This window comes from Amblyomma maculatum, chromosome 4 (assembly GCF_055883805.1).
Source record: "Amblyomma maculatum isolate TAMU_Amacu chromosome 4, ASM5588380v1, whole genome shotgun sequence".
NCBI lineage: Eukaryota > Metazoa > Arthropoda > Arachnida > Ixodida > Ixodidae > Amblyomma > Amblyomma maculatum.
This window is the reverse complement of record NC_139347.1, coordinates 205,593,352-205,608,860: the sequence shown is the minus strand read 5'-3', so window position 1 is coordinate 205,608,860 and position 15,509 is coordinate 205,593,352. Positions and strand designations below refer to the sequence as shown.

The 15,509-nt window shown below is 43.9% G+C and overlaps 1 protein-coding gene across 1 annotated transcript in view; it reads left to right on the top strand.

Moving 5' to 3' along the window:
• Nucleotides 1-15,509, top strand: part of smash (smallish) — a 37,232-nt gene that overhangs the window by 994 nt on the left and 20,729 nt on the right. The window contains exon 2 of the mRNA XM_084602953.1: nt 3,772-4,187. Coding sequence (XP_084459079.1) covers nt 3,906-4,187 — 282 coding nt within the window. The 5' untranslated portion in view covers nt 3,772-3,905. The remainder of the gene's footprint in view (nt 1-3,771; nt 4,188-15,509) is intronic.

The following is a 15,509-nucleotide window of genomic DNA, read 5'->3' as shown; positions in this document are numbered from 1 at the left end:
GTTCGACAAACCGGCATGATAACTTCCGTGTTTCCGCTGAGTAGCATCTGCTTTTACTGTCACTGGTAGGTTTTTTTGCTGATAACGATAATACGAAACTATAATGCAGCTGCAAGAAGACAACTCCTGCGTCTTGAGGCATTAGCAGAAGGGCTTAGCAGAAACCTCGGCGAGATCTCTGATATGCATTGAACGAACGACAGGAAGAATCATGCGTTCACTTCCGTGTTCTATCATTGTAACAAACCGGATTGTCTGCTTCACACGCGCTCGAAGTGGCGCTATTAACACCGCCAATTAACCTACATTCGAAGTCAAACTTGGCATCCTCCACAACGATTCCGAGACGAAAGGAGATGTGTGGTTTGCTCGGCACATGCCGATGGGGCAAAGTTTTAATTTATTTTTTTTTTGTTCTTCCACGGCGCTTTCAAAGAACTTTTACGATAATTTTTGCGCCACTAGTGCATGAAGTCATCCTAGCAAGAATGAAGGTTCAGTTAGGCCAGACCATAGCCTTCTCTATTTTTTCTAGAGGAGGCTATGGCCAGACATGCAATGTAGGCAGCGTCAGAAAGGTGTCATAGCAGGGTAGTGCAGTGAGTGTTAGGGACTTTTCTCTGCTTTTCTGACTAGGCAGTTCAGTGGAAATCCAGATTTTACATTGAAGTGGAAACATTGGAACAAGGATAAAAAAAAAAAAAATGTTCTTACTTTTTAGTGACTGGTATAATCGTGTTGGTCATGCTCTCGATCACGGTGTACTCTTGATACTATCTGTGTCTATGTATAATCCTCCCTCACACAATGCTTCAGTGCTTGGGACCTGTGAGGCGCAACCAGTTGCATTGCTGTGGTAAAGGCACAGTAGCGAAAAATCTTCCTGCCTACGTATACTCTTGTATATTTGTGGAAACAGCCTGTGGTAGCAATAAAATCGGCTTCAGGATGAGATACACATAAACCGTAGACTTGTGACCAAAACTTAAAAAAAGAAAGTGCTAAGGGGACACAAATCACAGGGAAAATAAGTTCATTTGACATATTCTGATCGACTTACAATTGAAAGAACTTTTATTTACCTGAAAATAAATAAGAAAGGAACAAACAGTGATGAACTTGCATAGAAAAAAATCGCAGCCTCAACCAAGGCAGCTAAGATTATTTTTTGTTTTAGGACTTTGTGAGCTTCTAAAGATCAATGTGAGAGTGTGGACTATTAAGCTGATGGTGGTGATGGTGATGGTGGCTGTACCCTTTGTAACGGGTCGCCAGCGCCTCGCGTGATAATAGGTAACCCCACAGGTTTCATTGGTTTTAGTTTACAGTTGCTCCTTTCACTTATATATTTTCAAACTTGAATAAGCCAGTCATGCCCCGAGAGCTTCTTTTGTTTGTATTCTGTGCCTCGTTAGCACTATTTTTTTTTTCCTTTAATCCACATTTCTTGTGATAGACAACATATCTTCTTTGCGGAGAAGTGGAAAGCTATTGTGTTACGGATGCAAAAGAAACAATTAAAAAAGGAAATTTGCTTGCATTACCAACTCGGATGATTTGGTTAATTTTACTTAGAAATACAAGAGAAGCTCCAGTGCGCGGCTAGAATGATCACAGAGTATGCGGAAAATATAGGCCTCAAGTGTTCACTGCAAAAATCAGAACTACTAATCTACACGAACAAAAAGGAGAAGCCAAGCTTCGAAATCACAGTGGATTGTCAAAAAGTGCCCCAGGTTAATCAGATTAGGATTCTTGGGCTCATCATCCAGGAAGACACCAGAAAACGGGTTCCTAATAGCCAAACTACAGAACTATGCTGCGCAAGTAGCTGGTCTCATCAGAAGGGTATCTCTCAAAAACCGGGGACTCAAAGAAAAGAGCTTGCTAAGATTAGTACAAGCTTATATCATCAGTAGGGTAGGATATGCAACACCCTATCTAAACCTGACAGCAAGGGAAAGGGAACAAATAGATGTCGTAATAAGGAAAAGCATCAAAAGCGTACTCCCAGTGGCACCTCCATGACCAGACTGCTGGGAATGGGTGTACACAACACATGGGAGGAAATAATGGAATCATGGATAGCGCAAATGGAGAGATTCAGTCAACCGAGACGGGAAGGCAAATTCTAGAATGGGTCGGGCTCAAGAACGGCAGAGGGATGGACCCCAAGATCAGCCTGAGCCAAAACTGTAGAACCAACCTGTACATCCCACCCATGCCAAGAAGCGTAAGCCCCATTCACAACAAAGAGAGAAGAGAAGACAGAGCCAAAGCCATCGAAAAGGAGATGCGCAAGCTTGACCCGAAGTCCATGGTGCACACTGACACAGCCACCGGGAAATTGGGAGCTGCAGTCGCGGCAGTGGTGGACGGAACCGGAGACCCTCTAATCACGGGATTGATAAAAACAAGAAATACGGTAATAGCTGAAGAAGTAGCAATTGCGCTGCGTCGGCACAAAAGCTAAAGTGATTATAAGTGACAGCAAAACAACCATTTGGAACTTGACAAAAAGAAGTGTATCAGCCGCGGCTAAGAAAATTCCCGAATCGAGGGAGATCCAACGGAGGATCACAATAAAATGGACCCTAGGCCACGAATCAGTGTCTGGAAATGTAGCCGCTCACGCGTTCGCCCGAGATATCTACCACCGGACGAATGTCGAGCAGGTCAACAACCCAGAACCCGAGGAGAGGTTCAACACCTACCACGAGATCACTGAATACTACAAACTCAAGAGAAAAACATTCTCCACTCCACATAAAGAGCTAAACAACGATGAGGCCAAAAGTCTTCGTAGTCTACAGGCCGGAAATTACCCCAACCCAGTATGGCTGCACCACTTAAAAATAGGGGACAGACAACACGGAAACTGTAAACACTGTGGACAGAGAGGTACACTAGACCACATAATCCAGCAATGCCCCTTTTCGCTTGGGATAATGGCCGAGATTCAAGATTCGGAAGCTTGGGAGTTGCTTCTACAAAGTGAAAACCTTGAGACCCAAAAGAAGTTGTCTGCCTGGCGGCTGAGGCCGCAAAGAATCAGTGTATTCTTGCGCGCTTCTAGTCATGGGAGTCCCAGCCCGTATTCGGGCCTGCGTACTTGAGTAGGGGAGTAGGGGAACCTCCTATATCAGTGGCAGTAAATTTTTCAATCAATCAATCAATATCCTAAAAAATTTTAAGGGCAAGTGAAATAAGGCTTGCCACTAATATTCAGCCGTACATGTTTTTCATGTGACATACTATGTGCTTGAAGGGGAGCCTCAGTTCGCAAGCCGAGCGAACGTTTTGACAAGACGACTAGGGACGAAGACGAGTCCCCTTGTCAAAATGTTCACTCGGCTTGCGAACTGAGCCTTCCTTTGAACCGTTGTTCAGTGCTCTTTCATACTGTGTGTGTCCGTGTGCTGTGCGATGTCAGTGCACATTAAAGAACCCCAGGTGGTCGAAATTTCCGGAGTCCTCCACTACGGCTTCTCTCATAGTTTGAGTCACTTTGGGACGTTAAGTCCCACAAACCAAACCAAACTTTCTCTCGTTCCATTATGGATACTGTATGCTTGTATTAGCACCTGAATGCCTGCTATGCCCTGTTACTTTTGGGTCTTTACTGATTAAATTTTTTGTTTGCTAGTTTTTGCTGCTACTGGCCCATTTTTCAGCACTGATAGGCTGGGAGTCTAAAACGGTTTCGCCATGTGAGCTTGAGCATGCATTCCTGACGTTCTGATTCTCAAACTGTGCCTGCATCGCTTTCAGTGCATTACTTCCAAGAAGCAAGAGTGGCACTTGACACACTTCAACGAATGACGTCTGCACCCCAGGCACATTGACGTTGTGCGTGCCAGGGCTGGCACTGGTTTTTGACGCCGTGGGCATGGGTGTCAGCTGCTATGGCAGGTGGCTACCGTTACTCGGCTGCACTGGACAAAACCTACATGGAGCAGCAGCAGCAGCGTTGGGCACCACCCAGCATCCAGGCAGCGCCCGTGCGGACTGTGCCCATCATTCGGGCTACGCTTGCACCCAGCAGTGCATCTGACCCGCTTCGCTTCATAAAGACGGGACAAGCACCCCTGGGGCTGAAGGCTCGCGAGCAACTCCAGGCCCACGAAAGCAAGCTTCGCCAACAGCACCACCCCAAGGTCGACGAGCAGGAGGAACAGTGGCAAACTGCAAGTGGCATTTAGTCCTAAGCATGTGGCCCTCCAATATGTCACTGCATGTTAACCCTTTAATTCCTAGACATTGAGAGAACATCCAGTAAGTGGTCCTTTGATAACCGAAATGTGAACAACTGGAAGATTCATTAAAAAATATGTGCTAATTGATTTCAGCTAAGTCTTATAATTTTTGAACATCCAAGGACTGCAAAACCACATGCAAATATGCAGGCACACACCAAAAATCAAAAGGCAAAATTCAAAGCAGCTCCATCACCTGTGAATACAACATTAAGACTAGATATATTTTAGGCTGTTTTGCCATTAGTGCTACCTTTTGAACGAGTTTATCTTTTCACAGGCCTTCTACATCTCTTGCAGCTTGCACTTTGGTTGATAGACATATTGGAGAAGGTTGATACCTCACATGTTCTAGGAATTTATGTAGGTGTAGAACCGAAAATGAAAATTTTCACATATCTGCTCTTTATATGCCAGGCATTGCATGGTTAAGAAACCTCAAATGGTCAAAATTAATCCAGAGCCTTCCACTATGTTGTCTCTTGCGGGCTCTCTGTGCTGCTTTGGGATGTTGAAGCTTTCATGCCATATGATATGATGCAGTTTAGCCAGGGTCAATCATCTTTGGGAGGGACCAGTAGTGCAATGTGGAGTGTTTGTTGAGAGGAACAACAATCCTCATCACCACTTTCCTTTTTTTGTGTGTGTGGCTTAATTTGCTTAAGTGTACCCTGAGCAGTGGTTGATTGTTTATCCTGTTCAGGTGCTGAGCACAGGACCGCAGGAGCCCTCTGCTACGATTTCACGCTTCTTTTATTGCTTTCTTGGTACTTTTGCTCACTGCATGGTTTAGGCGTCTGCTGTGCCTTCCCTTCCTCATGACCACTTCTTGTCACATTAGCATGTATGTTGTTGTGCCGGTGCAGATTATATGCCTCCATTGATGTGGTCTTTGGGCAGAGATGCTCACAAGTGCATCAGAGCAACTAACAATGTCTGGCCAGAGGTCTGCAAGTGTGCAGAGAAAAGTGTAATGCACTCATGTAACCTCTGCTTAGTAGGCTATTAGAAAGCTCAGTATTGAGATCGCATGTGTGTTGGATACTTGTCAAGTGCTGTTACACTATGTGCTGGCATAGCATTATTTATTTCGTTGCATGCTCTTCTGCTGCAATGCGTACATGATCCCAGGTAGCACCGAAACATTTCTGTAATGTAAAATTTTTGTTTTGGTGAAGCATTATTTTGTTGTTCTTAATGCCCTTTTTTTTCTAATCACTTAGTAATTTTAGAAATATATGTTAAAATAACCTTTCTACTATAAACGTTGAAGCAACACAAATATACCATGTAGAGAACATAAATTTAACGTGCTTAAATATGGTAAAGCAGCCCTGCATGAGCATGTATAGGCTCACCACTGGTTTGGAAGGCTTTCCAAAGACCAGCAGTCATGGTGACATTTGAGCTTCCCACTGCAGCACAACATAAAACTTCTACAGTCACACCTGAACAATTAAATAGCGTGAAGCTTATCACTGAGGGGTGTCCCATGAATGACAGTGGCAAATGAGTTTATAAGCATTGGCTATTTTCTTTAAATTGTGTGCTGCATCATGGGTGTACGGAACAACAACTGGTCTCACCCTTCTGTTCTCCTCTAAATTATCTAAAGTCAGCGCTCTTTCCTGTCCCTTCTTTTCGCCTTTGGGCTACTTCATCTGCGATGAATTTTTTCATATCATAATGCACCAACTAGCCTAACAAAAAGTTTTACTCTGTGAGGATGTCTGGTCCCACGAAAGATTAAACTGCCCAGTTGTTTGGTATCTTTGTTTTCCTTGGTTTTTATGTACGCTATGCGTGGTATTCAATAGATCAGTAGTGAAATTATTCTTGTTCAAAAAATAATGTTTCCAGAGAAAAAAATATGATGGTAATGGTGCAGGCCGCATTTTCGTGCATAGCTCTTTGTCTGGATTTTGCAATGACGTCTGAGTGTATTTATGCAAATCACTGGGAATATACATTGTGTGTAAATGTACAGGTGCTAAGGAGTAAATTAGGCTTGTTTCTGCAATTCTGAGTAAATTAGATTTTTTGCAAAAATTTGAAAAACGGCTAAAATATGAACTTGGGCTATACAGTCGAACCCGGATATATCGAACTCGAAGGGGATCGCGAAATAGTTCGATATATCGATAATTCGATATACAAAAATCGGCTTGTGACGGCACTTACGATGCCAAAAAACGATACCGCATGTGTCGCGTAATCAACCCACTGGCATAATGAACCCACCCTCCACTTTTGCACCCGAGTATTTGAAAAAAAAAAAAAAATGCGTTAAGACCAGCTCGCTCACATGCAAGCGATTGAGCGATCTCAGCGACGAGCGGCAGCGACAGAGCGAAAAATTTCAAACTTGTTGGAACTGCGTCCCTCTTGCCGCTCGAGCCACCATTACAAGGTTTCTGTGTCGCTGCGGTAGAAATCGCGAGCGTTTTTTTCGCTTGCATGTGGATGGCGCGCGTCACTCCGTTTCGGTGGTCTCATCCACAGCTGATTTCTTGGCAGCGTGCCAAGATGCTGCGCAGCGATAACGTCAGGGCGCGTTTATCTTTTTATAGCTCCTCCGGTGGCGGGGAGCGAACTTGGCAGAGTGCCCGTGATGGCTTGATTGCACAAGCCTGGTTCGATTTATCACGCCTCGCTTGGAGCGGGCGTCATGATCGCAGCAGCAGACCGCGTGCTTTCGTTGATTCATACATGCGAAGATAAACGGCTCCCGCCAAAAAAAGAAAAAAAAAAAAGCCTGCCGCTTCTTAACGTCCGCAGCCGCCATATCTTACGCTACGTCGCGCGTACAGCACGACGCATGCGTAGCGCCTGCTGAAGGAGAGAGAGATAGCTCGGCAAAAGAATGGGCAGACCCACGCACATGGCTTGCAAACGTCATGTGTTGGCGCGTGGGAAACGATAACTGCAGATGCGCGCGCCTTTGGGGAATGGGCGCGGCGCATAGCGGCGCTGTCAAGAACTGTCCCCTCTCATTCCTTCCGAGCGTGGCTTGAAAACGTCACGCGGCAAACGGCCAAGGGTGATGCGATCGTCTTTGGGGAAGGCACACTTTCCAGTGCGTGGTGCGGAGTTCGATATATCGAATGACCGGTGAAATTGAGTTCGATATATGACGTGACTTTCCTATACTTTTACATGGGATTTTCAAGGGGATATTCCGTGAGTTCGATATATCCGGGTTCGATATAACCGGGTTCGACTGAAATTTTTTTCTTCTCGACATTTGCTCGGAACGTCTTTAAATCTGCACAAATGCTAGGTACCTATGTAATAAATAACAGTACTGATTTTCATTGCTAGCGAGCGAAGGAAAGCATAACAAATAATATCCCAAATATTGCATTTTTAACTAGAGGAGTTCTTTTCTAAAATAAAGTATTAAAAAACCCCATCGCTGATTTTTCTTATATTTTTACAGCAAGTGCGCAGAGGGTATGCCGGAAAGAATATTGAAAAACACGTTGCATTATATTGTTTCTAATGAAGTTATGATAGCTCAAACTTCTCACTTTTCAAGAGTTGGCAAAAGAACCTGATTAACGTTTGAAAAGGAGCTACATCGGTTGGGATTTTTAAGTTTTTTTGAAATACCACGTCTGAGATACTTTCAAGTCCTTCAGGGAATAATCAAAATTTTAAAATTTTCAGCAATGGTTATCCAGAATTTCAGCGTCCAAAATGAAATGGCATGAAAGCAAAGAATGAACACAAAGCCCAAGAGAATGAAGAAGATCTCATGGTTTATTTTTCCTTTAAATCAACTTGTATCGTAATCGTACATAGTTTGCTTTGGGGAATCCTTTCTACATGTAGTGTATTATTTCTTGACAGTGGAGAGTAACACTACTACTTGTGAAGAATAAATGTGAGGTAGCTTATATAAAGATGGTTGGGACAGCATAAACCGCGATGCTAGCACAAATTCATTTCAAAATATTTTATTTCTTTCATGCGGGTCACAGCTGTTCGGGCCATAGATAAAACCTTCTTGGCACTTGTGTTGCCTTGTGCAGAGAACCACATGTGCCATGAGTGCATTCCTATGGCAAGTTTTTCCAGTCATCTTATTTGTGCTCACAAAAGTGTTGAAGTTTGTACGCACATGCAAGGACCAGTCGCACGGTCTTCAGCCTTCCAGTTAGACTGTTTCAGATGCATATTTTATCACAGTGGTGTGTTTGCTCTAAGGTTTTTGAGAAACGCCCGGTGTTTCACAAATCCGCCAATGCCGTTGCAGGCGTTTTTCCCATGCCCTGTGGCAGAGAACAGGCACTTTATGGAGACATAGTCCTTTTTCCACAGTTGTTACAGTTGATATTTGTTTTTGAAATGGCTTGAAGCCTCGTCGCTCACATATGCGAGATGATTTTGAAGAAGGTCGTGGTTGAGCCAGTCATGAATTTTGCCTAGTGCGAAGCAGGCAGGGTGTCAAACCGGAATTTTTTCAGGTTCAGTTCCATGCCTTTCGGGTTCGGGTTCGGCTCCGGAGACACATTCCGTTCCGGTTCGAACCGGTTCGACCCTACCTGAACCGGTTCAAATGTGCTCAGAAAAAACAAACAAAAAAAAACAACAAAAAAGCTTTCAAGTGTATTTTTTGCTCAACGTTTTTAATACTAGGTTGTTTTTCCTGTTTCAGTATATATGCAAGGACCAGTCGCACGGTCTTCAGCCTTCCAGTTAGACTGTTTCAGATGCATATTTTATCACAGTGGTGTGTTTGCTCTAAGGTTTTTGAGAAACGCCCGGTGTTTCACAAATCCGCCAATGCCGTTGCAGGCGTTTTTCCCATGCCCTGTGGCAGAGAACAGGCACTTTATGGAGACATAGTCCTTTTTCCACAATTGTTACAGTTGATATTTGTTTTTGAAATGGCTTGAAGCCTCGTCGCTCACATATGCGAGATGATTTTGAAGAAGGTCGTGGTTGAGCCAGTCATGAATTTTGCCTAGTGCGAAGCAGGCAGGGTGTCAAACCGGAATTTTTTCAGGTTCAGTTCCATGCCTTTCGGGTTCGGGTTCGGCTCCGGAGACACATTCCGTTCCGGTTCGAACCGGTTCGACCCTACCTGAACCGGTTCAAATGTGCTCAGAAAAAACAAACAAAAAAAAAAAACAAAAAAGCTTTCAAGTGTATTTTTTGCTCAACGTTTTTAATACTAGGTTGTTTTTCCTGTTTCAGTATATAAAAACTTCTAGACGGCACTTTGGACCACTTAAGTGCGATAAGGCGAAAGCCATAGCGCGCTAGATCGTAGCCCTCCACTACGGCACCTCCATTCCGCTCTCTTCTTTCACACCCACCTTCCTCCTTTCCTTTATGACGTGGCACATGTGTCCGCGGAGAATTGTGACAGATACTGCGCCTTTTTTATCCTGTAAATCAATTTGAAATACCGCTGATGCCTGCTGTACTAATGCCTCCTAGACATCTGGATCTGCTCCTGTTTTCTGTGTAGTGCGGCGTTCGAGGAAGCGCCAAATGAAAGGCGCCGCACGGACGCCTAGATCAGACGCTCGGCGAGGTCAGCTTCGTCTATGCACGAAATGCATGGTGACGTCATGACCAGTCATGACGGTACATGGCGCGCCCCTTGTCGAACACAACCAGCATTCCATTGAACACATCAAAGTTCACTGGCATTCTGTAATTCGTTTAAAGGAAATTAAAGCGCAGTATTTGCCACTCGCGGAATCCCGCTATCATCCTCACGGTAGACAAGGTGAATTATGATGAACGTTTCATAATCCGGGGCGTGATGCACTTGGTAAAGTGCTCGGTTGAGGATCCAAGGAATGGAGGTTCGATTCTCGGTGGAGACAAGGTTTATTTATTTATTTTTAACTATCTCCCTCGAAAATTTGACAGCCTCTGCCGACAGCGATGAGGCGTTAAAGGCTTTCGCCTTAATAAACGCTAAAAATTCATATAGTACTACGTCTCTTATTTTTGTCATCAGAAGTAACAGGCTCTAATCGGTTGTACAGACGTCAACAAAATGTTTATAATGAGTGACCGAGAATTAGAGCAGGATGGGACGAAAATGATTATTTTCATTGGCACATTACCAACTAAAACTGCACATGCTGAAGGTAAAACAAAATAATGTTTCTTGCTGCGCTTTTCAGGTACAAAATATTTCAGATCAGTTTTAGTTTAGAGCGAAACCTCTCTACTACAAATACAAAAATGTTTCATCCAGCTGCCAGAAAAGGTCTTTAAAATCAGATTAAGGTCAAACCAAGCACACACCCCAAGATTTACTATGTATATACCATGTGTGACTATATATATATCGCCCAGCATGCGGGCCCCTTTGCATTTCACATTTCCATATAAGTAGTTGAAAGGGAAAGGCATCCATGTGTTGTGGCCCGAAAGATGCTGACAAGAGTCCCCTCCACGACGTACTGGAGTTGGAGTCATTATCGTATCTGCCGGAGAAACGGATTAATTCTCTCACTCCTGTGGCTGCGACGCGATGGGATCGCCACCATGGTTGCCTGCATAGGCGGGCTATATAACGTCTTCTGGTACATTGAGGCTCTTAGACTGGTATGTTTATTTGCATAATTTACAGACACCATGACACCATGACATCATGGCTGCTCGCAAATATTATGTTATGTGCTCATTGAATGCTGCCAGCTTTTTTATTTGCCTGCATAAAAGACCGAAAGAAGAGCTCATTGTTGATGGTTGTTGACGTCATCCGGGCTCGATGACAAGAAAGGATGTACTTTAGTTCAAAAATGCTTTCTCGGCTCTGGCTTGTGTATATGGCACAGCACGCGCCATATACTGTAGCTAGTGAATATAGTTCTGGGCGCTGCAACTTCTCCTCCCAAAATTTCAAAACACTCGAGTCTTTGCTTATTCTGGGCACCTCTTCAATTTCGTAGAGCAGGCTCTGTACTTCTTCAATTTTGAGAGAACTGCAGCTGTCTCCGATACCTTGCATGCAGTCTTCTCTTTTCATAAGAAACGCTTCAAGCTGAGCTTGTAATTTCTTAGGGGAAGATTCTGCTGCCGTTTGTAGATGTACTTAATCGCCGCTGGCGAACCTACAAAGCCGCTTCTGTGTGGTGACCAAATGTTGTTTTTCTCGGCACGTTTCCTCGCTGGTCAATGTAATGTGATATCGATGGCCTCACGCTGTAGTTCAGCGGTTGCAAAATTACTGGCATTCCCTCTTTTTTTTTAATCTTTAGGGTCTAGTCGAAGGCTCCTTTGGCTCACTTGACCTTGTCCCTCTCCATGCTTTTCAACGTTTTTGTCCCGAACTCCCTCGTCACCGCGCAACCTGCAGACCATGCAGTTTAGTCATCATCTATGTTTTCTCTCAGTAGTGCTCTTCCAGCTTTCAGTGCCATTTTCTAGCCAGTCTTAGGTATTCGCATCAGTGATGGTGGATAATGCGATGAAACGCATTCTTTTTTACCGACACCATAGTTTTACAGGCCGAAATGACAGCACGCCAAATAGAGCTTGTGAATTAATACTCCTACTGGTAATTTTCCTTGCTCCACCCAGTCTTCACATTTGAGCATCGGAGCTTCATTCCTGGCATATTCTAACATGCCAAGGGAAACAAAACAAACAGTCATCGCTAGACACAAAAGGAAGATAAGACAAAACGGGAAATCAACTTATGAATTCATCTTTGTGCTAAATTCAGATACAACTCAAGAACAGAACGCTAATTTGCTGCCCAAGGCGGCCTTCCCACCTGCAGCGTTGGCTTATCATTCTGAAGTCTCGGTCAACCAGATTGCGTTCGCTGGTGTTGTATCGCATATGGCTGCTGTGCACGTGCCATGTGACTCATTGCGACATCGTCGAGCGATAGGAAAAGAAAATGATTTGCGTGATATATTTAACATATTTATCATTTCATTTTGAGTTGTACATTATTATATATTTGTTTATCTAAATATATGAAAGAAAGAAGCCAACAGTCGGCGAGGCCAAGGAAAGCATTGGGGATTGTACTTTGTCTTTTTTTCTTAATTTTTACTTCGGTAATCACATACATTAGTAACGTAATCTGTTTAGGGGAAAGATGAACACAAAGTAGAAGGAAAAACAACATGCCGATGGTGGGGACCGAACCCACGACCGCCGAATATCGCGTCCGGTGCTCTTCCAACTGAGCTACATCAGCCGCTGTCCCACCTGCTACTTTCTTGGGTATTAATGTTGTCTGTATACAAACCTTGAGAGTGTTCACCAGCGCCGCCCTCAACCATAGCGGTGGACGTGGAACGTCCTGTGTTACCGCCAGCGTCACATAGAACATGATCAAGAGCGAGGACGAAAAGCTGTGCTAGAACCCTGTTACGCTACCTATGGCTTCAAGACTGCTAGACCCGGGACCCCTGTAGGCTACAAGCAGATAAATGAAGGGGAAATGAGGGTACTCGTTTTAATGTTACTCAACTTACGAATTATCTGCAATTATTTCACTGCCTAGGAAGGCTCTCGAATGGCGCAACATTCCCCATGAGCGGCGCCATTGAGCAGTGCAGCGGCCACCCGTGTTCGGGATGAAACAATACCCCGGCACCAGAGACTAATGCTATACATGTGGCAATATATTTTCCTTTGTTCTTGTCATGTTTTAGCAAGGGACAATTTTTCAATATAGTTGTGTGTTTGCGATGTGCAGTGGCGCATTGGAAATAAGCAAAGAGAGCGCTTTGCAAGCAGCGATAAAATAAAAAGTAATGACGGTAAGTTGCCAGCAAAAGTGGGTCGGAACAGTATTGCGAACCGGTTCAGAACGGTTCCTCCCATTTGTGCTGGTCCGGGTTCAGTTCCAAGATGGTGGAAAAAATTTGGGTTGGGTTCGGTTCGGTTCCAGGCTAAAATTCGGGTTCGGTTCCGGTTTTCGGTTCGACACCCTGGAAGCAGGCATGGGCTGCATCATGCATCATATCATCACTGACTACAGCAAAGCTTCGCATTGATTCTTCTGTGGTGACAACGCAGGTAAAAACAGAGACCTGCGTTTTGTGCTAGTGGTACAATTGTACCTTGTTGGATACTACTGCAGTCCAGTTTTCCGCCAAGTGCAGCACCACATATCCCTGCTTTTTGACATTGCTTTGCATCATATATGGCTCGAGTCTTCTTCATGTATTCATATGGAATCGAATAGCTAATCCACGTAGAAAGCACAAGTACACTCGACTAAGCTATCGTTTGCAGGAGTTCTCCCCTACGGCGTACGTGACATTGATTTCTTCAGGTACTGCAAATACTGTTACAGTTAAGCCGGACATGTGTCGCAATCATCCAACCAGCATTTCTTTGACGTTGAGCTGCATAAGTCTTTCAATTCATCAAGTGTGTAGGCATCGCCTGTCAAAGAGAAGCATTGACACAGTAAACGCACAAGCGCACTTCTTTGCTGAGGCTAAAGCAAAACCCACCACGGCCGAAGGGAATAAAACTTGGAAAGACCCATGGTGTTGTCGGGGTTAGCTTCTTTGAATACACGGTATGCTTCTCGGACTGAACATGTCATAAACCTTTCGGGCATGCATTCTTTGCTTCCGCCAACAATGGCATATATAACTTTTTTGTTCGGGCTCTATCAAGAGCAGCCATACTCATCTTTTGTATAGCAGTCCTCAGCAGCCCGTACTTCGCCTGGGTTCAATTAATCCTTGCACTCAGGACCTATGATACGACTAAAAAAAATATGCAGCACAACACTAAAAAAATAACTATTACAGGTTTATGCAATAAACAAAATATTTTGTTTCCTGTAATTAAAAGTGAATTGTTGCAATTGTCATAAAATTTACAATGACGCACCGATATTGATTCAAGTGCTTTCATATCGAAATATAAGACAGGAATGACAAGCGGTTTGTTAACGCGAAGTGAACTCGAGCATTGCGCTTTGGTCATATTGCTTGCTGAGCGTGAACGAGTAAATGCAATGTCCAGCACATTTTTTATAGCTTTCAAACATTTACCCAAAAAAAACCTATTGCTGGAGATGCCCCACAGTTTGTGTCACAGTGCATTGGCAGCAGATGCTTTTTATGCAACGATGCAAACGCCGTGGAAAAACAAAGTCATGACACGACGACTGCATAGAAACAGACATCTAGCAGCTGGAGCGGTTGACTCCGCTCCCATATTTACTTATCAACTCCACCACCAGCGGTGCGACTGTTGCTTTGCATGGGGCATATAGTGAACCAAGTTCTAAGGGACATGGTTGGAATCAAATTTCATCTGTGATGGCAGGATTGTTGCCTTCTTTAGGACATTCTGATGATTTATGATGGCCCATGATACTGCTGCAAAGGCATGTTTACTGCATCATGTTGTGCATAATTCTGTACACAGAAGCAGTTTCTTCAGCTCTTCCTGTTACTGCTGTCTGTTAAAATATGCGGCGATCGCTATAAATGCTGCCAGCTGGAGGCCTAAGCAGTTCAGTCTTGCTAAGTGTGCTGCTGGTATGCTGTGGTAGAGTATGCTATAGCAAATCGTTTTGAAGAGTTACTTGCATAATGGACACATACACTAGTTACTTATTAGATTATAAGTTTTTCCTAATGCATTAACCCATAAGTTTTTGAGAAAAATAAGTGCTTTCATGGTACTGGTAGATATGGTGCTTTGCCACAGAGGTACGTATGCAGTGATATGCCAGGTGACAGAAAAATGTAATTCTTTGATTACGACAAAGCAAGTAACTTAGTCGGAACCTCGGCAGTCATGCAGGCATTGCAAAAGTAGGGTGTAGATGAGCCATATATGAAAGTACTGAAAGATGTCTATAGTGGCTGCACAGCAACCATAGTTCTCTGCAAAAAAAGTAATAAAATTCCAATAAAGAAAGCTGTTAGGCAAGGAGACATGATCTCCCCAGTACTATTCACAACCTGTTTAGAGGAAGTATTCAGAGACTTGGAATGGGAGCGGTCTGGAATAAAGGTTGATAGGGAATACCTCAGTAATCTGCAATTTGCTGATGGCAGTGCCTTGCCAAGTAACTCTGGACGAATTGCAAAGAATGATTGATGACCTAGACAGGAAAAGCAGAAAGATAGGCCTAAAAATAATATGTAGAAGAGTAAGGTAATGTATGCCTCGGAAAGAAACAGCAATTCATAAATAGGTAGCGAAGTGCTGGTAGTGGTAGAATGTGTCCACATGGGACAGGTAGTGACCACAGATCTGGAACATGAAAGGGAAATAACTAGGAGA